This window comes from Myotis lucifugus, unplaced genomic scaffold (assembly GCF_000147115.1).
Source record: "Myotis lucifugus unplaced genomic scaffold, Myoluc2.0 scaffold_17, whole genome shotgun sequence".
Lineage (NCBI taxonomy): Eukaryota > Metazoa > Chordata > Mammalia > Chiroptera > Vespertilionidae > Myotis > Myotis lucifugus.
In genome coordinates, this window is record NW_005871065.1 from 13,667,507 (window position 1) to 13,689,903 (window position 22,397).

At 38.8% G+C, this 22,397-nt stretch overlaps 1 protein-coding gene and 1 pseudogene across 1 annotated transcript in view; both read left to right on the plus strand.

Moving 5' to 3' along the window:
• The window catches only part of RAB2A (RAB2A, member RAS oncogene family), a 68,286-nt gene that overhangs the window by 24,726 nt on the left and 21,163 nt on the right, over positions 1–22,397 (plus strand). The window contains exons 2-5 of the mRNA XM_006085307.3: positions 4,117–4,188; positions 6,351–6,418; positions 14,767–14,849; positions 15,282–15,374. Of these exons, the coding sequence (XP_006085369.1) occupies positions 4,117–4,188; positions 6,351–6,418; positions 14,767–14,849; positions 15,282–15,374 (316 nt within the window). The remainder of the gene's footprint in view (positions 1–4,116; positions 4,189–6,350; positions 6,419–14,766; positions 14,850–15,281; positions 15,375–22,397) is intronic.
• On the plus strand, positions 11,373–12,241 carry LOC102438583 (annotated as a pseudogene).

Genomic DNA, 22,397 nt, shown 5'->3' on the forward strand with positions numbered 1-22,397 from the left:
TGGCTCAGTGGATAATGCCTCGGCTGCCAAACGCAGATTCTGGGTTCAATTCTGACCAAGGGCATGTACCTAGGTTGCACGTTCCTCCCTGGCTCCGGCCCAGGTCAGGGCTCATGCAGGAGGCAACCAATCAAAGTGTTCCTCTCACTTTGATGTTTCTCTCTGTCTTTCCCTTTCTTTTCCACATTCTCTAAAAATCAATGGAAACATATCCCCAGGTGAGGATAAAGAAAGAAAGAAATGTCATATCCTATGAAAGACACTTCTTGAAAATGCCTAAAGAAAGTTGTCATTTTTTCATGGTAAAGGGACTGGAGTCCGTGTTGATGAAAACACCTTGGTGGCTGCGGTGACTGGCAGTGGCTGCAGCAGCGGGGTGATGGGGCTGTTGCCTTCCCCTGATCAGCCCGGTCGCCTTCCACAAAGGGAGGCCAGACTGTGGCTTAGGCCCGCTCCCCAAGGGAGCAGGGGAGCAGGTAGTAGGACATCCCCTAGGGCTCCCAGTATGTGATAGGGGGCAAGCTGGGGCTGAGGAAACCCCCTCCCCAGTGCACAAATTTTTGTGCACCGGGCCCCTAGTCTATATAATAAAAGCCTAAGCGACCATTACGGCAGAATGACCAGAATGACCGGTTGCTACGATGCGCACCGGAGCTGCCCCCTGGTGGTCAGTGTGCTCCCACAGGGGGAGCCTGGTCAGCCAGAAGCTGGGCTCACGGCTGGTGAGCGCAGTGGGCGGTGGCAGGAGCCTCTCCCACCTCCGCGGCAGCGCTTAAGGAGCAGCAAAAAGGCGGGCGATAAGGAGCAAGGGGTCCCAGACTGTGAGAGGGTGCAGGACAGGCTGAGGGGACAACCCCACCCCCACCCCCAGTGCATGAATTTTGTGCACCGGGCCTCTAGTTACATAAATAAGCAAACAAGGCCTAGAGACCTGAAACAACTTTTTCTACCAGTATCATACACAGGATTCAAATTTAATCCAGTATATTTGTTATCTCTTAAATTGGTGTTGTACTTTGACATGCAGAAAGCTACAATAATAAAAGTTGACCAAATGTAAAGCACAGGACTAGGTATTACTATGAGGGATTTAAAAAGTGCCTCCAGCTGGTGTGGCTCAGTGGTTGAGCATCTACCTATAAACCAAGAGGTCACAGGTAGATTCCCGGCCAGGGCACAAGCCTGGGTTGTGGGCTCAATCCCCAGTAGGTGGCATGCAGGAGGTAGCTGATGTTTCTCTTTCTCCCTCTCTCTTCCTCTCTCTAAAATCAATAAAAACATATTTTAAACAAAAATAAAACACTGGAAGGGCAGAAGATTGGATGTTGTGGATGGGGTTGAAAGATGACATCACAAAAAGAAACAAACAGTTCAAGGGAAAAGGAGAGGTTAAAACTTAGGTAAGGTCCTCTACCCAAAGGATTGGGCTACACAGTGACTTCCTTCAAAGAGTATATATGTTATATATAGAAAGTGAAGGAAAAAAAGTTATTTTGTGGTAGAGAAACTTGGCAAGCTACCTCAGCCAGGTGATCAAGGTTAACATCAGTAGTAATCAGTCAGTTGATAGTATGTACTCTTATTTTGATGTGATAAAAATTGTACGCTGTGATCTTCCTCCCAAACACCCATAATTACAGTTAATCATGGGAGAGAAAAAAATCAGACAAAACCCAATTAAGGGACATTCTACAATATACCTGACCAATACTCCTTAAAACTATTAAGGTCATCAGAAACAAAGAAAGTGAGAAACTATCACAGCCAAGAGGAACCTAAGGACACATGACATTCAAATGTAATGTGGTATCCTGGGTGGGATCATGGCAGAAAAGGGGCATTAGGTAAAAACAAAGAGGTTTCCTAAAGAATGCAGGCTAAGTAATGAACTACTCAAGTTAAGGCTTCTCCACTCACTGCTGTGTCTATAGGTGCTCAGCAAATAGTAAAAAGAGAACTCATTAAAAATGTTAAAAACTCTAAGTGATAGAACCATCAGATCTAAATGGTAGAGTTAGAAAGGAATATCTATCATCATTTTCTGGCTCAATTCTCAGCACATTTAGTACAAATCACATTGGTAATCCCTCTCAGGCAGCTATCTTCCTGAGGTAGTGGGAAAAATTCAGAATTAGCTATATGTGCAAATTTACTCCTTTTTAAAATTTTGTATAAGAGTTTATTTAGGCCAAACTGATGACAATGTCCAGGAAGCAAGATCTCAAATGTTTTTCTCTCCCTTTTTAATAGACAGCTAAGACAATTTTTGTAGTAAGATAGGAAGGAAAGAAAGAGACTTTATAACACTTGCTTTGTATCCATATGTGCTAGAGATACATTCTTGAATGTGGCCTCTATCTTAATGGAGCTTGTGTTCTGTTGGTGGTCACATTCTGTTGTGGGAGAGCCAATCATTCACCATAATTAAGTGCCTTATCTCTCATAAGACAGCAAGTGACAAGATGTTCATTGTCCTTCTCTTATGAGTTTATAATCTAGAAGACACTGAACAACTTAGTTTAAGTGTCACTTCCTCAGAAAGACCTTCTCTATACCTTCAGTCTAAATTAAGTCTCTTCTGTTACTCACCCTAATAACACTTTATTCTCTTCTTTCAAATGGTGATTATTACAATTATTTCAAATTACAATTCATACAAATTATTTGGGCATTCATCCTGTTTAATTTCTCTACCTGTATTAGACTATAAGGATGGAAGCATAACAGTTTTCCACACAATTGTATTTTCAAGTCCCTGTTGCAGTGCATAGTTAGCATTCAACAAAGACTTTTTGAGTAAATGAATGAATGAATGAATGAATGGAAATGAATGAATGATGACTGCCTTTAGTGTTTTGTAGAAGTGCAGGATGCTATCAAGTAAGCAGACTTGGTCTAGTGTGAGAATAAGTGCCTGGAAATGAATAGGAAGATGGTGGTATTGATGTTCAATATATAATTCTGATTAGAAGGCAAGTAGGACGAATATAGAAAATAGGCCTTCAATTTAGGAATGTAGGAGTTATTTATAACCTTAATGCAGTGAAATTTGGAGGTAGAGTGAAGGAATGCAATTCAGATTAGAGTTCATCCTGAAATGAATTAGTCAGAAGATACAAGAGCTTTTTCCAGAAAAGTTGATCCAAACACTGCTAACTTATTTATTTACTAGAGACCCGGTGCACGAATTTGTGCATGGGTGGGGTCCCTTGGGGTGGCCTGTGGGGATTGGGCCCTAGCTCGTGCCCCCAGCCTCGCCGCCCCCTAGCCCCACCTGGCACCCCACTGTGGCCTGGCGCCACCCGCTCACCTGCTCCACCATCCTGCCGCGATCCCGCTCTCTCAGCTGCCTCCACCTGCTGCCTGCACCATGTCGCCGATGCCTGCCATGTTCTACGCTGCCCCCTGGTGGTCAGTGCACATCATAGCAAGCGGTCGAACTCCTGGTTGAACAATTTGCATATTTAGGATAGAAAAGAAGATAAACTACAAAAAGAGGAAATTGTTTTTAGATCTTTTTACTATTACACAAAAAAGGAGACGTGTGAACACTTAATAGCATGAGTACTGTGGTAGAGGCTACTGGGAGGACCTCAGTTATCTTCTGGGAGTTATTCCCACTTTCATCTTTCATATTGAAATGTTGAATGAATAAGAAAGGATAAAAGGATGTTTTGGATTGGTTAACATCTTCCATCTAAATTCTCAGTCCTCTAATTTCTTTCTTTCTTTTTTTTTTTAATCCTTACCTGAGGATATTTTTCTGTTGCTTTTTAGAGAGATTGGGGAGAGAGAGGGAAAGACAAGAGAAATATCGATGTGAGAGAAACACATCGATTGGCTGCCTCCTGCACAAGGCCCGATCAGGGTCCAGGTCAGGGAGGAACCTGCAACTGAGGTACTTGCCCTTTATTGAAATCAAACCCGGGACCCTTTGGTCTGCAGGCCAACGCTCTATAGCTTCTACTCTCTTAGGAAATGAGAGCACTGAGAAATCATGGTAGATTGTTCACAGAGCACCAGAAACCCTGGCTGCCTGTTTTCCATGTGCTTTTGTAAAATTTCTTAATTTCTGTGAGTTTGGTGTCTTAATGTTGTTGTTTTATTAACTTTCAGGTGTTGGTAAATCATGTTTATTGCTGCAGTTTACAGACAAGAGGTTTCAACCAGTGCATGACCTTACTATTGGTAAGTTTTATAAAAGAGATGAGAAGCATTCGAAAGTTTTGGTAGTGGAAATGGAAGATGCTTTCAATTGGGAACAACTAGGGTCCAATTAAATAGTTATGAGTCAAAAAAAATCAGTGAAACTCGATTTGTTGCTTTGCAGAGTACAGTCTCCATCACTTTTAAAAAATATAAGTATAATAAATAATAATGCTAATTTTGTAAAAGTGATTGAAATGCAGCAGGACATTAATACTTGTTTTTTAACCTTTATTGTTGAAAGTATTACATATATCCCCCTTTTTTCCCCATTGACCCCTTCTAGCCTTCTCCTGCCCCCCACCCCAGGCCTTCCCCACACTCTTCTCTGTGTCCATGGGTTATGCATATATGCATACAAGTTTTTTGGTTAGTCTCTTCCCACCCACCCAAGACATTAATAATATTTTTTATTGTATTTAATGATTAAACAAATGAGAAACAATATAGCATAGGGGTCAGAAGCATCTTAGAGCCCTGGAAACAGCAACTGTACAATAGTCCTGCAGCAGAGGTGGTCTTAGCCAGTCAATTTCAGTATCTTCATCCCTCTACCCCAGATGTCAGTCCCAGAGAAGCAGCATCTGCCTGCCTTGCCTGGCCACCCTTGATAACAGTAAAGGGCCTGTTTTTAGTTTGTAGTTGTTTTTTGTCAAATTTAACATGCATTGGATTAAAGAAATCTTTTTTTTTTAAATATATTTTTATTGATTTCAGAGAGAAAGGGAGAGGGAGAGAGAGAGAAACATCAATGATGAGAGAGAATCATTGATTGGCTGCCTCCTGCACCCCCCTACTGGGGATTGAGTCTGCAACCCAGGCATGTGCTCTTGACTGGAATCGAACCCAGAACTCTTCAGTCCATGGGCCGATGCTCTATCCACTGAGCCAAGCTGGCTAGGGTGGATTAAAGAAATCTTGAATTCCATGGAGCAATGCACTTTTTTCTTTTTTTATTGTGGTTAAAAGCCCATTTATGACAATAGATTAATGAAAAGGCTTCAATTTTGTCAAATATATTAGTGATATATAGTATTTTGTACTTTTGTACATTCCTTTTAAATATATTTCATAGAACATTCCTTTTAAATATATTTCCTAGAACATTTGTACCACTTTTTTCCCTCAACTCCTCTCATTTTTATGTCATTAATGGTAAGCTGATGATGGTTGTGTTGTGTGTCCTCTCACCTCGTAACATAGGATATATATGACTATATATATACACACATATACAGTGTGTCCCCAAAAAATGTATACACACTTTAACATCTGATAACTCGAATTTAAAAATGAAATGTATTTTAATAAACACTACTCTTCTGAAATCATCTCCTTTTTTTCTCCTTTTTGATAATTAAATGAGTACTTTCAAACGTGATGATAAATGCAAGGAGAAAGGCCGTATTTATTATTGGCAAAGATATTTGCCATGGAATAAAGCTTATGACATATTGACTGAAAAGCAAATGCAGAACAGCATTTATATGTTCCCATTTACATAAAACTGTATACTTATTCTGTGCGTATATATATTCATGGAGCAGTGTCTGGAAATATGTTTTAACAGTGGTTATCTCTAGTGGACAGATTTGGAGATTTCTTTCCTAGTTGATAGCACATACTAGAAACCAAGTCTATGATGTTGAAATTCTTCTATCCCTTTCAGTGATTTTTATATGACATTAATCACTTGTAAGAAATTTTAATATTCGTTACTAATAATTGTGGTGTTTTTTAAAATATATTTTTATTGATTTCAGAGAGGAAGAGAGAGGGAGAGAGAGAGATAGAAACATCAATGATGAGAAAGAGTCATTGATTGGCTGCCTCCTGCACGCCTCCTACTGGGGATCGAGCCTGCAACCCCGGCATTGCCCTTGATAGGGATCGAACCCAGGACCCTTCGGTCCGCAGGCCAACACTCTATTCACTGAGCCAAACCGGCCAGGGCAGCTTAGGTCTTATTAGCACCTCTACCTTAGTTTATATGTTTACTAAGGATAGGAGCGTATTTGTAAAAATTCATCTGTTATCACCTGGCATAGCATGTCCTCCAACTAAATGTCTTTTTCTTTTTAATCCTTAAATGTGAAATAGATTCCCACTACATTATGTAACAAATCGTTTTCTACTCTATTCAGGTGTAGAGTTCGGTGCTCGAATGATAACTATTGATGGGAAACAAATAAAACTTCAGATATGGGATACGGTAAGTATAGCAAAAATACATTGTATGACTTCAGTAAAGTTGTTCTATAAAAGTACATTGTGTGTTTATTTTGTTTTCATGTTATTTTATGCCTGTTATGATTTGTTAAACACACACACCCCTACAGCCATGAGATGAAATGTGGTACCAGGAAAGATTAGTTTTTCTTCTTTTTTTTTAATCCTCACCTGAGGATATGTTTATTTATTTTAGAGAGAGGGGAAGATGCGGGGGGAGGGAGAGGAGAGAGAGAGAGCGAGAGAAACATCCATGTTAGAGAGAAACATTGATCGGTTGCCTCCCATACATGCCCTGACTAGGAATCAAACCCTCAACCTTTCAACCCACTAAGCCACACTGGCCAGGGCAAGATTAGTTATGCATTATTTTCAACAGGTGTACCCCAGCTCTTAGATGTTGGTGAACATGAATGCTCAGGCTGTGGTCTAAACATAAATACTACAGAAACTATGTTTTTAAGAAAAACAAGCAGCATGTCTGAAATACACATGTAAGGTAAAATATGAATGCCAACACTGTAGAGTCTTGATCTGACAGTGCATTAATTTTACAAGTTTGATTTAGTCCCAACCACTTGAAGCCACCTTGCTTTCAATCCTAATTCTATCATTTACGTTTACTGACTGCCTATTCCTATATAATTTTTAAAAACCTTTTTATTGAATTTATTGGAGTGACATTGGTTAATAAAATTATATAGGTTTCATGCCCGGCCAGCGTCTCTCAGTGGTTGAGCATTGACCTATGAACCAGGAGGTCACGGTTCGATTCCAGATCAGGGCATATGCCCAGGTTGAGGGCTCGATCCCCAGTGGTGGGTGTGCAGGAGGCAGCTGATTAATGATTCTCTCTCATTATTGGTGTTTCTATCTTTCCTCCCTTCCTCTCTGAAATTAATAAAAATATATTTTTAAAAATTACATATTTTCAGGTGTGCAATTTTATAATATACCATCTGTATATTGTATTGTTTTTACCACCCCGAGTCACATCTCCTTTCATCACCATTTATCTTTCTCTTTACTCTCTTCTAACCTTCCCAAGCCCCCTTTTCCCTCTGGTAATCACCATACTGTTGTCTGTGTCTATGAGTTTTTTTCCCTTTGCTTAATCTCCTTGACCTTTTTCATCTAGCCCCTCTCCTCTGGTAGCTGTTAGTCTGTTGTTTTTTGTATCTATGAGTCTGTTTTCTATTTTGCTTGTTAGTTTATTTTGTTCATTAGACTCCACATGTAAGTGAAATCTTAAGGTATTTGTCTTTCTCTGATTGGCTTATTTCACTTAGCATAATACTCGCCAGGTCTATTCATGCTGTCACAAAAGGTAAGATTTCCTTTTTTTTGGTCCGATTTCATTGTGTAAGTGTACCACAGCTTTTTTATCCACTCATTTACTGATGGACACTTGGACTTTTCCAAATCTTGGCTATTGTAAATAACGCTGCAATGAACATAAGGGTGCATATATTCTTTCGAATTAATATATTGGGTTTCTTCCGGTATATTCACAGAAGTGGAATCGCTGGGTCATAAGGCAGTTCCATTTTTAATTTTTTGAGGTAGCTCCATACTGCTTTCCATAATGTCTGCACCAATCTGCATTCCCACCAACAGTGCACAAAGGTTTCCTTTTCTCCACATCCTCGCCAACACTTGTTTGTTGATTTTTTGATGATAGTCATTCTGTGATGTGATATCTCATTGTGGTTTTAATTTGCAACTCTGATGATTAGTGACATTGAGCATCTTTTCATATGTCCATTGGCCATCTGTAGGTCCTCTTTGTAGAAGTGTCTATTCAGGCCCTGTATCTTCACATGGTCTTCCCCTTCCCTGTGTCACTTTTTATCTTTTATCAGAAGTCATATGTGTGATATTCTTTGTCTCTGTTACAGTAAGTCAATGAAGGAACATAAGTTGCACCCAGTTCCTATTCATTTACCCATGGCAGAAGGGCTTAAGAAGTCTTATTCTCACTATTAGACCCTCATCTAGCCTTTATCCACTCATTTTTCTATTCTTACTCATCATTTGCTTTTTGTCAGTTTTTCATTCACCTTCCAAATAAATTTTATTCTCACCCAAAATTTGTAATATGGATGTTTTAAGTCTGTATATCTACTGAATTTCCCTAGAAATATTTTTATTTTATATTTACAAATATGTTTACATCATGTAAAAGTTAGTGAAACTGTAAAAAAATCATGTGAAATGTACATGCTAAAAATACCTTTTCAGCAAATCACAGACATTTTTTCAGTCCTTTATAAAATATGTCAGTTTATACCCAGCTCCTCACCCCAAAAAATGAATATTTTTGTGTATCAATGAAGCAGTAAGAATGGATGACCAGAATTCGGTGGGGCTACGGGAAGGGCCTGGAACCAAGCACTGAGAACAATCCTGCCTCTGTCACTCCTGTCTGCTCCCATCCCCCCATCTCCCAGAATTGAGAGGCTTTGGGAGGCCCAACTATTTTGCCTCCTTCTGCAGCTGTTCATCAACTTTTTCTTGAACAACCTCAGGGACCCTATATTAGACATTTCAGTCTACTCTGGTGTTTACTTCCTACCTATGGTCTCTATTTTCTCTTAAATGGCAGCATTAAAGGAATCAGAAGTTGACAATCACATCCTCTAAGTCTTATTTACAACCCTGTTTCTCTTAGGATCTACTTGACTTTCTATAGGAGAGTCTCTTAAAAGGCCTAAAATTATAGTCCTGGTTGACTTCTCTCTAACATCTTTGCTGTGGGCACTGAGGCAACCTAAAAGTCACTTTGATTCCTACTAATGTCACTGTTGTCCAAAACAGAAGTCTTGTTCCTTCATGTAGATCTCAATGCATGAAATTCTCAATTTCCTCAATGATAGCAGTTCCTTGATCACTGGTCTAGATTTTTAAGTGGAGTCTGTTCAGTGAAGTACCTGAGATTTCATGCTTGTGCACTAGACAACTTACTCGGCTATTTAGAAATCCTTTTTTTTTCTTCTTTTTGGTTCTTGGCTAGGGTTTGATAACTGGAATTGTTAGATGAGTGACTAACAGTGAAAGTAAGAGTTAATACTGTAATATTGATTCTCACAGATCTTAATTTTCTAACTTCATTTGCTCTTTGGGATCAATCAAGATAACATTTAGTGCCTCCTATAACTATACAGTGGGGCCTTGACTTACGAGTGTCCCGACTAACGAGTTTTTCGAGATACGAGCCGTCTCTCGGCCGATTTTTTGCTTTGAGTTGCGAGCTAAAATTCGGGTTACGAGCCAGCTTCAGATACCCCACTGCTAGTTGGCTCAGCGAACGTCACAGTGAACGCCACAACATCAGCCCAGCATCACGTGTCTCACTCGTTCACTTTTTGATTTGACATACGAGTAATTTGAGTTACGAGCTCCGTCACGGAATGAATTAAACTCATAAGTCAAGGCCCCACTGTACTTTACTATTCTGTTAGGCTATCCCTCAAGAACCAAATAGGAAAACAGAAAAGCATTTGAGCAGTGTGTTGGTTTTATCCATTTGGTAGCATTAGAACTAAATGATCACATGAAAGTACTTTTGGATTTGTGAGGAGAAAAGGATAGCTATGGGCTGTAGTAGACAAGCTTGCTAGCTTTGTGAGAGAATGGGGCTTGAATTGGTTATCAAAGGGAATAGGAATTCAATAGGTGATTTTTCAGTAAAAAAAATAAACAGATACAAAAGCAAAAAAAATCAGAATATAGATCAGATATCAGACAAAAAATTAGCTGTGTAAGCAAGCCTTTTATTGACTAAGAAGATAAGATTCTACCAGATTTGCTCAGTGGAAAGAGCGTCAGCCTGCGGACTGAAGGGTCCTGGGTTCAGTTCCATTCAAGGGCATGTACCTCGATTGCAGGCTGGATCCCCGGTCCTAGTTGGGGCATGTGCAAAGGCAAAGGCAAAGGTAGCCAATCGATGTGCCTCTCTCACATTGATGTATCGATGTTTCTGTCTCTCTGTCTCTTTCTCTCCCTTCTACTCTCTCTAAAAATCAGTGGAAAAATATCCTCAGGTGAGGATTAACCAAAACAAAGAAGATAAAATTTTGAAGAAACAAATAGAGATCAACTCCTAAGAGCTTCATGGTATTTAGAAAGTTTTAAGCAGTAGCTTAATGAGAGTAAAGTTGTATGTTATGGAGGTAATAGGAGAGGAAGAAGAGTTAAATTGCCAAACTGGTTACTATAAAAGTTATCAACAGAAAGACTCATACATATGGGGAATCCAGTTTGGGGGAATCTTTATGTGGCAATGGAAGTAAATGTTTTAGGTATGGGGGAAAGAATCAAGTTTATTTGACTTAGCAATCCTCACATGAAAAAAATGAAGGTCTATAAGGCTTCTTTTTCACAAATGTTCTATGACTCTTATTTTACTCCTAAGCATCACTAAAAATGGAACTCACCCATTATCTCTCAAAGCCGATTTACTCTATTTTGTGGATATCTGGGTATCTTTGCTGATGTTTTACAGAAATCAGCAGCTGTATTGTCCACTCTGACCACCAGGTTTTTCTGATACAATTCACTTACCTAGTCATCCTCATCTCATTAAATACATTTTTCTCTACATCCTTAACTTATATTAGGAATCCCTTACTACAGAGAATTCTATATCCTGTTCTGTTTCAAGCTTCTAAAATGTTTTTAACCCAACACTTTATTGTGAAGGGGATCAAAAAATAACATCACGCCCTAGCTGGTGTGCGTGCAGACTGAAGGGTCCTGGGTTCGGTTCTGGTCAAGGGCACATCCCCAAGTCGAGGGCTTGGTCCCTAGTAGGGGCGTGCAGGAGGCAGCCGATCAATGATTCTCTCTCATCATTGATGTTTCTACCTCTCTCTCCCTCTTCCTTTCTCTCCGAAATCAATAAAAATATTTTAAAAAATAACATCTCGGCCTCTCCCTCCAGGGAGCATGCTTTTCCCTTCCACCTCCTTTCCTTTTTCCTTCCCCCTCCTTTCCTTTTCCCTTCCCCCTTCCTCTCCTCAGGGGGGGAAAAAATAATATCTCTAGTGGGCTTCAGTGTCAATATGACCAAGTTCAAGAACCACACCATGCACAACCAGTCCCAAAAGAAAAAGGCACAGAAATGGTACCAAGAAACACTGACCACAAAGATAATCTCTTACGAGTATAGACCCCAAGTTCCTAAGGAACAAGTACAATAAGAAGGGCCTGAGGAAGATGCAGGCCAATAACACCAAGGCCATGAGTGCACCTGCCAAAGTTATCAAGGCCCTCATAAAGCCCAAGGAGGTCAAGCCCAAGATCCCAGCAGCTGCCAGCTCAGCCAGCTCACCTGCATTGCTCACCCTAAGCTTGGAAAATGTGCTTATGCCCGCGTTGCTAAGGGTCTCAGGTTCTGCCAGCCAAAGTCCAAGGACAAGGCTCAAACCAAGCGCCAGGCTGCTGCTGCAGCATAGGCTCCAGCTCAGACTCCCAAAGGTACCCAGGCCCCACGAAGGCTCCACAGTAGAGGCCTCTGTCTGTCAATGTGAGGACAGAAGGACTGTTGTGACTCCTGGGCTGCTGTCTGCATGGAGTTAGTTTCCCTCTGTGTACATTTATTGGGCAAATAAATCTAAGGCAGAGGGAAAAAAAATCTCTATTTCCTAAGTTGGCATTCTTTTTCATTTAAAACACTATAGGTCAATCACAGTTTGGACAAGTTTATATGTGTTTTTTTAAAACTAGATTACTTAACCATTGGGCTAGCTTTATGCAGTTAGCTGTTGCTTGTTTATAGTTGGACTAGAGGCCCAGTGCACAAAATTTGTACACTCGGCGTGGGGGGGGGCTTAGCCTAGCCTGCGCCCTCTCGCAGTCCGGGACCCCTCGCTTCTTACCGCCTGCCTGCAGTGGAGGCGGGAGAGGCTCCCGCCACCACCACTGGGCTCACCAGCCATGAGCCCGGCTTCTGGCTGAGCAGTGCTCCCCCTGTGGGAGTGCACTAACCACCAGGGGGCAGCTCCTGCATTGAGCATCTGCCCCCTGGTGGTCAGTGCGCGTAATAGTGACCGGTCGTTCCGCTATTTGGTCGACTTGCATATTAGGGTTTTATTATATAGGATAAGCCATAGTAAAACACTTACTTGAGCAAAATCTTTTTTGGCTACTAGTGCCATTAACTAGGCCAGAGTGTAGGGTATTTTCTTACAAGTCAGCTCTCAAGAATTTGGAAACTATCCTGAATACTGGTCTTTGCTTATTATGTAATTAGAGATTTTTAAGATACATTTGACATTCATAGTCCTCACTTGGAATGTTGGGGCGGGGGGGGTTTTAATTGCATTTTGTTTGATTTTTATAATTGTGGGCAAAGTCCTGATTCAGTGGATTCAGTATAAGGTGTGTATATGTTATTTCCATATTGCAACATGTTTGTTTTTGGTAAAATAATTAGGGAGGAATGGGAATAGTATATGGATGTGTGCTTTTCTCCTTTTCCTGAACTATTTTCCCTTTTATTATTTCTTATCTGGGCTGTAAACATGGAAGTTTTAGATCTGTAGTGGTGTTCCTCTAGTAGCGTATTTATTTTAACTCATCCCACAGAATGTTCCAGCAAGATTGTTTTAAAGGACTTTCACCTTACTCAGTGTTTAGGTGTGGCAGATACAAGAACTCTAAAACTGATTTTTATTTTAAACTAATAAAACATTTATCTTTTTTTATGTTATTTACCACAGACTTGGTACATATAATTCACGGTGAAATGAATCTCTTAAAAATCTAGTCCTTAGTTTTTCCATGCTAAACAATTAAAGGAGAAATTCCCATAATGCTTGCAATTTTGAACTTGAATTTGAAAGATCTTTTTTGAAAGATACATCCCAATAAATTATATTAACATAATTGTAATTAATTTCATGCTTCCATCTAGTAACAGCTCGTGTTTTTACCTCAGTCTATGTGAAATGAGTTGGCTATTTTTACAACCCTTTTATATTTGGCTTTCTCAGTATCTAATTTAGCGTGACATTCTAAGTGCCAGAATTGCGCATGAGGGTCTAATCTTTAGTTTACACATAGAAGTTATTTTACTGAATCTTAGCATGCTATGATTTACTGGCATGTATATTTATTTAGGTGGGATGCACTATGACACCAGGATTCATTCTTTCACTCAACAGGCTTTGTCTGAATGTTGTTGTGTGCCAGATCCGGGCTGGGCACTGGGTGTGGGGGCATGGGAAGGAGGGAGTGTGGTGGGAGGACCAAGAAGAACAAGGAATTATAAAGTATTGAGTGTTAGAACAGGGCAGAACTTGAGCTGTCTGTGTGCTTACTGAGAGTAAGAAGGGCTTAATATTTGCATTAGAACATCAGAATTCAGAACATGCAAACATAAATATGTTTCAAGAAGTTAGTAGGTTTTGAATACAAAAATTCTGAAAACTGGCTTTATGTTTACTTAATTTACATATTTTTTCTCAAAGGTAGAAAAAGTATTTTTGATAAGAACTGTCTCAATTTTAATCTTAAAGGAAATAGGCATATCCCTTACCATTCTTTCTTGAAAAACAGAACATTAGTGCCAACCATAAAAGAGAAATTAACTAATTTTGCATAATCTCTGAAGTCTGTTTTCACAAGTGGATATAAAGATGACTTTTACATCCTGTTGCCTTTTGACAGCATTATATATCAAATACAGAGAAAATTGATTAAGTGTGGAGAAAAATTATATAAATTAAATTCAGAACCATTTTCTGTTTTTCATAATAAAATGATTGCTCAAAGAATTCCATCTGATGACTGTTGAAAGCTCACTGCAGTTTGTGATATAACTGATAAAATCTGCATCCTTGGCCTTCCAACAACCTTTATACCAGCAGATGGTGGGCGTAAAGATGTCATTCATCATTTATTTACAATGGACTTTATTTATTCTAGTGTCAACAGCTGCCCCAGGGAGTGGGTTATTGAATTCAAATGTGAGGCTCTGGGTTATTTGCTTCCTTTCAAATTTGTCTTCAGAGCTTAGTTGCTAGGAGTCCATTCTGTGCTCTAATAATGATTCATGTATTGTGAAGCCATTCAGTAAATTGGGTTGTCAGGGATTGCCAAAAGAGGTTTAGAGGTCTTGGGGGTAGGGAGGTTGCGTGTGCATCTGGTTGTCTGGTTGACTTGAGCAATAGTAGTAGTATGTGACTTTTCCTAAGATTGGTGAAGTTAGGTTTCCTTCTTTTCCTTTATGCACTCATTCCCTACCTGCCCATATTCTACATATGAATAATAAGGAAATGAAGAGGACAATTTATTAAAGGAAACTCTCAACCTTTTCTTTCCTCACAGGCAGGGCAAGAGTCCTTTCGTTCCATCACAAGGTCATATTACAGAGGTGCAGCGGGGGCTTTACTAGTATATGACATTACAAGGTGAGAACTTAGAAATTTTTCAGTTCAGTGGTCAATGCAAAGAATTTTTCTAAATAAATGTCGTTACAGTAATAAAAGTATAGATAGCATTGCCTTTATGCCCTGGCTATTTGCCTTTAAACTTATATGTCTTAATTGAAATATAAATTTACTACAGAAATTTGTAACTAAATTATTTTCTTATATAAAAAGTACCCCCAGATTGGTCAATTTGGTAATATTATTTATATATTGAAATTTAATAAAGTGCTACTATACTTAATTTCTAAACAGAACTGTAATCACTGGATTTTAAATCCAAATATGTATTTGAAATCTGTTGTCATTACATAAGTGGATGTGGCTAAAAATAGTTATCTTTAATAAGTGTTCATTGTACACTGCGAGGGGAAATCCTTTGACAGTAGTAATAAAATTATCATTTATATTTAGGAGAGATACATTCAACCACTTGACAACCTGGTTAGAAGATGCCCGCCAGCATTCCAATTCCAACATGGTCATTATGCTTATTGGAAATAAAAGGTAAAGGGAATAATTTAAAGCTTTTTTGTATTAATTATGAAGACTGTGGATAGTTGTTTATGTGATCACCGTTGAAGTGTTTATCTTGTACATTTGTCCAAATGTAAGTCAGTGGTTTCTTAAATTATAAAATTTTGAAAATCCTAAGATGTTTTCTTTTAATTAAAATGAGGTGACATTGTTTAATAGGATCATGTAAGTTTCAAGTGTACATTTTTATGATACATGATCTGTATATTGCATTGTGTGCCCATCACCCAGCGTCAAATCATCTTTCGTCACCATATATTTGGCCCCCTTTACTACCCTTATCCCCACTCCCTTCCCTCTGGTAACCACCATGCTGTTGTCTGCGTGTATGAATTTCAGTTTTATATTCCACATATAAGTGAAAAAATTTGGTTTTTAAAATACAGAAAATAAACTTGGTTAGAAATTATTATTTCAAGTAGTTTTTTGTTCTTAAAATCCTGAAACACTTTTAAAATTGTTTAGTAGATATTACATTAGTACTTTTAAACTTACCTGTAAGGCTTTATATTGGTGTCATATTAATGTTTTTTTCTTCCAAACTTTATATTTCTAGGGAGCATTATCTGCAACAAATGTCCTTGTGCTTTACATTTAAAAAGGTAGTAGTACATGGGAAAACGTTCTTTCCCGCAGTTTCTGTAAACTTGCAAGAGTGTGGGAAAGTTACCACTAATTTTAGTAGAAAATGAAATTAGTATTTCTAAAATGCTAAACACAGTTCATTCGTTCTTTAGGTTTATAAAATAGTGTTAAAAGATAATGTTTTTAGAAAGGTAAAATCATGATTCTCAAATGATAATGAACACATCAAAGCTTTTATTTATCTCATTGATTAATAAGGGAACCAGTAAGATATTAAAGTTTATTTAAAAGAGAACACAGTACCATATTTATAATCAAATAAGGAATGCCTACATGAATGTACAGATGGCTACAAAACTGAACAATATCCATAGGATGATAATATCCATAGGATGAACAATCCATAGAATGATATTTCATAGAGGCACAGTCTGAATTGCTGTGAACCACATTATTTGCAATATTATCTGCTTTACAGAAGCCATTTTCTATCTTTTGCAATCTTTGAAAATTTGTGGAATGCAGTAAAAGCAGTGCTTAAAGGGAGATTATAACTAATACTTACATTAGGAAAATGTTTCAAATCAATAACCTCAACTTTCACTTTAAGACTAAAAACTAAAACAATAAGAGCAAATTAAACCCAAAGTAAGAAAAAAAGGAGGTAATTAAAAAAAAAATGAAATCAAAAGTTAGTTCTTGAGAAGATAAATAAAATAGTATTGATTATGAAAAAGACACATTACCAATATCAGGAAGTGCTTATCTTCTACAGATACCACTACAGATACTTCAGATATTATAGGGATAATAAGAGAATATTGTAAACAAAATCAACAGATTGGGGAGATGTTGGTCAAAGGGTGCAAACTCATAATTAGAAAATGAATGAGTTCTGGAGATCTAATGCACAGCATTATGATTGTGGTTACCAATTACATACTTCAAAGATCCTAAGAGACTAGATCTTAAATGTTTTTAACACAGAATGAAATAATGTGTGACATGGTGGAGGTGTTAGTTAATGTTATGTTGGTAATCATACTGTGATGTAAATGTATCAATAAGATTAAACACCTTAAACTTACATGGATTATGTGTCAGTTATATCTCAACCAAAAATAAATGATTCCTAAATAATTTTTTAAGAACTATTTTCTTCATAGCTATTGGATTTCTGAATTCAAAGCTATAGTTACTTTAGTCTTCCTAAAATTCCTGTATTAGATGACTATATCTTTAGAGTTCTTAAGTCAAAAAAAAAGAAACAAAAAACCCTAAATAAATGGAGAGAGAGAGAGACTGTGTTTGTGGATAGAAAACTAAATATTTTTAAGATTGATTTAAAGACTCATTGTAATCCCAAGATTCATCAATCAAAATTTTTTTTAGGAGGTAGAAATTGACCAGCTGATTTTACTTTTATTTTTTGTTAATACTCACCTGAGGATATTTTCCCATTCATTTGTAGAGAGAGTGGAAGGAAGAGGGAGAGACATAGAGAGAGAAACATTGATGTGAGAGACACACATCAATTGGTTGCCTCTGGCACATGTCCCAACCAGGGTCGGGGAACGAGCCTGCAACTGAAATAAGTGCCCTTGACTGGAATCAACCCAGGATCCTTCAGTCCGTGGGCCAATACTCTATCCACTGAGCCAAACTGATTTTAAAATTTATATGAATATAAAAATTGATTTTAAAATTTGTATGAAAATAAAATTTGGAGGATTCACTGGTTTCACTAATACTGATTTCAAGATTTATTATGCTACTATAATCAGTTTAGTCTGATAATGGCATACACAGACAAATCAGTGGAACAGAGGGAGAGGTCCAGATGTAGATCCATACATACGGTCAAGTAATTTTTTTACTAAGGTGCTAAGGCAGTTCAGTGGGGGAAAGGATAATTAATCTTTTCATCATATGGTGGTGTAACACTTGAATAGCTATGTGCCAAAAAATGAACCCTGGACCCTTACCTCACACCATATATAAAAATTAAGTCATAGACCTAAATGTAAGAGCTAAAAGTATAAAAAGTGTTTAAAAATTCTAGAAGAAAACAGAATTTTAGTGTCTCAAGTATTGTGAAACATTTGTTAAATAGCACAGAAAAAAAGGCATAAGGGGGGAAAAATAAATTTTACTTCAACAAAATTTAAAATGTCTCTTCAAAGATAGTTAAAAAAATGAAAAGGCATTCTGCCGGCTAGAATAAAATATATGCAGAACATATATCTGACAAAAGATTTGAATCTAGAATAAATGTAGAATTCTTACAATCCTAATATATAAAAACCCAGGGTCCATAACGATTGAAGGCTCAACCGACCGGAAGTCAGTCCTGCAGTCAGTGCTGGGTTGCCTTGGCGACCCAGCACTGACTGCCAAGGGGGCTGCGGATCAGGCCCGGAGAGAGGCCCGAAGAGAGAGGCAGGGTCTGATCCGCAGCCTCTGTGGCAGCTGTTGATCAGCCATTGCCTCTCTCTTTCTCTCTAGGCTTTGCCAGCAGCTGCGTCTCTCTTTCTCTCTGGGCCTCCGCGCGGGGGGGGGGGGGGGGGGGCTGCTTATACGCCTCTCTGATCAGTCCCGAGATGCTGACTGGCATAGAAACTGACCAATCAGAACCAAATCTGCGTGAAGTGTGAGGAGCCAATGGCTGCCTAGGAGGCGGAGATTTTGACACTGACTGGCATAGAAACTGACCAATCAGAACCTAATCTGGCTGAACTGCGAAGGCAGAACCTAAGGTGGGGGCTGAGGAGGGGTTTTAAGGGCAACAACTGTTTGGTGTAAGGAAGCGGTTCTCAACCTGTGGGTCGCGACCCCTTTGGGGGTCGAACAACCCCTTCACAGGGGTCACATAAGACCATCGGAAAACACATATAATTACATACTGTTTTTGTGATTTAATCACTATGCTTTAATTAGGTTCAATTTGTAACAATGAAATTGGGGGTCACCACAACATGAGGAACTGTATTAAAGGGTCGCGGCATTAGGAAGGTTGAGAACCACTGGTGTAAGGTGTAAGAAAGCAGTTCAATTTTTTAATGACTGGTTTTCAGTATAGTGCATATGGCTGGCTATCAGTCCAGATATAGGAATTATGTATTTTTGTCTGCCAAGAGCATCTCCTCCTGCTGAAAAAGGCTTTTCCCCCTCCATTTAAGCAATCTTATCCTATATAATCTATACTAATAAAAGGGTAATATGCTAATTAGACCAGGTTGACCGGCCATCTTCTGGACGTCCAACTTCCTTCCAGACAAAGCCATGGTGGTGGGGGCCGAGGCAGAAAGGGCAGTTGGGGACAAGATCAAGCCAGCAGGGGAGGGCAGTTGGGGGCAAGATCAAGCCGGCAGGGGAGGGCAGTTAGGGGTGATCAGGCAGGCAGAGGCAGTTAGGGCCTAAACCGGCAGTTGGACATCCTTCAAGGGGTCCCCGATTGGAGAGGGAGCAGGCTGGGCTGAGGGAACCCTCCACCCCCGTGCACGAATTTCGTGCACCGGGCCACTAGTTCATTAATAAAAAGACAACCCAGTTTTTAAAAAGATCTGAACTAGCACTTCACCAAAGAAGACATACATATGGCAAGTAAGCACATGAAAAATATTTAACACTACTAATCATGAGGGAAATGCAGATGAAAACCTCAATGAAACACTATTGCACACTCACTGAAATGGCTAAAATTAAAAAGATTGACATAGTAAGTGTTAGCAAAGATGTAAAGGCACTGAAACTCATATACAGCTGGTGGGAGTATAAAGTGATATAACTTTTAAAACAATTTTGTAGTTCCCTTACAAAGTAAACATGCATCTGCCATACCAACTAGCCATTTCACTCCTAGGTTTTACCCAATATACACGTTTCATATATCCACACAAAAAGTTATACTCAAGTTTTCATAGCAGCTTTATTTGTAGCAGCCCAAAACTGGAAACAACCTACATTTTTAATTAACTGGTGAATGAATAAAGCCATATAATGAATACCACGTAGTAATGAAGAATGAGCTTTGGTATGTACAACAAAGTAGATGAATCTCAAAATGATTATGCTGAGTGAAAAACACAGACAAAAAAGAAGACCTAGTATGTGATCCTATTTATATAACCTAGAAAATGCAGACTAATCTATAGTGGCAGAAAGCAGATCATTAGTTGCTTAGGGTACAGGTGGAAGAGAGGATATATTACAATGGGGTATGAGGAAACATTGGGGAAGCTGATGGCTTCACAGGTATACATATGTCAAACTATATTAAATGTACAGTTTCTTTTATGTTAATTATGCTGTTAAAAAGAAAGATAACAAATAACAGTATATTGTATAGATTTGATTGTAGAAAGTATTGTTTTAATAGAAATCTAGGTTTGCTGTTAAAATATTTACTTAAGCAGTACTTTCATTGTAAAAGGCTAATTTTTTATTTTGTAACTAGATATATGTATTATCTTGGCTTTCACTCAAGGGCTTTCTTGCTTATCCTTTCCTCATTTAAATCTCACTAAACCATTTAAGATTAAGATTGTTGGAAGGAAGTTTTAATCTTTGTAATATGGAAGTATTTATACTGTCATTCAATGGTGATGTGTGAAATAATAAGAGGAGAATATTTGGAGAAGAAAGGGAATTTTTATATATTTATCGCCAGTGTTTTCCTTGTGTCTGAAACATGATGGGTGGCTTAAGTTTGCTTGTTGCCCATGATGAGCTTATAGTATATACAAGAGGTGTTTCTAATGACTATGGATGGGTGGCTCATATAATTAGAGATATAATAGCTATGGAAAGTCATTTTAAGAAAGAAGCTAGAAGAAAGGAAAAAAGAATGTATGACATGCAAAGAGTGAATGGGAATGAGCAGAGATAAATGGGGTGATTATTATTAGATGAGATGAATTGGGGTAGACATGGAAACAGGGAATAAGCAATTTTTGAATTAGATGCATTAAGCACTAGGGAGCCAATGAAGAGATTTGAGAAGGGCAGTGACCTAGTCACAGTGACAGATAACACTGATTTTTCTTACTGTGGCATTTTAAATTGGTTATACAAGAAATAGAAAGTAAAATCTACAAAGATGAAAGTTTTTAGTAGCTAAAGGATCAGCATACAAACCTTAAACAAAAAGAGGGCATAGTAAGAGAAGGATTTAGGAAAGAAAGATTTAAGTAATGAAAGCAATTTAAATGGGGATGAAAAGTCAAAGACAATATGATTTTATGCCTGGAAAACTGAGGAAGTGACCAAAGTAGGAAGATAAAACAGAAGAAGACCATGAATAGTAAAGTGTCGCTTCCTCTTTGAACAATCCCTCAAACATCCAGGTTCTTAACCCTCTTTGCTAAGATAACATTTCAAAAGGTAAACATAATCAGATACTGGTAGTGGAAAACTGGGAATAACTTTAAATATCCCCATAAGAGATTGTTTCAACAAAACATGGCATATGTATAAAATGGGGAAAAGGGTAGTAAGGGAAAGGTATTTTCTTGAATATTTCGTTTCATTCAAAGCCAATTTTCCCTTAAGAATGATTATAAGATAAATGGGCTGAATTCAGAAGCATGTATCCCTGCCTCTGTCACTTCTTCCCCACCCCCATGTTTTTAATTCCTACTAGAGCAGTGGTTGCCAAGCGGTGGTCCACAGACCACTGGTGGTCCGTGAGATCCGAAAGGTTGGCAACCACTGTACTAGAGTGTAAGCTCCATGAGTCCAGGGCGGGGTTGGATTTTTGTCTATTTTGTTGAGTAATTTGTTCTGGGATCCAGGAAGAGTCTTGACTCACAGGAGGCCCTCAGATTATAGTTGGATAAATTATCCTTGCCTACTTAATGCTATAATATTTGCAAACTTATTTTGCCTGTTTTTTAAGTTCTCATCTTACCATTAATATTTTATAGTACGGTCACTTTATGCTTGCTGTTATCTTTATAGTATCTTGCTAGAGGCCTGGCGCACAAAATTCGTGTGTGGGTATAGTCCCTAGGCCTGGCCTGCGATCAGGGCCATCTTCCCCAGCTGCCTGCAGCTGGCCCCGCCCCCCACCCTCGGTTCCCCATTGGGCATCGGGTGATTGGTGCCTGATGGCCAAGGGAAGGGACCGAGAGGTCAGCTGTTCCCGCGCACTCGCCAGCCCCGCCCCTCCCACAGGTGGCCATCAGGTGATCGGAGCCTGACAGCCAGGGAAAGGGACCAAGAGGTGATCAGTGTGCCTCATAGTGACTGGTCCAGGGTTGTTCTGGTCGTTCTGCTGTTAGGGTCAATTTGCATATTACCCTTTTATTATATAGGATATCACACTTTCCAACATTTCAGGTGTGTGTGTGTGGCTTAAAACAACACAAGTTTATAATCTGACAGTTGTGGTCAGAAGTCTGAAATGAA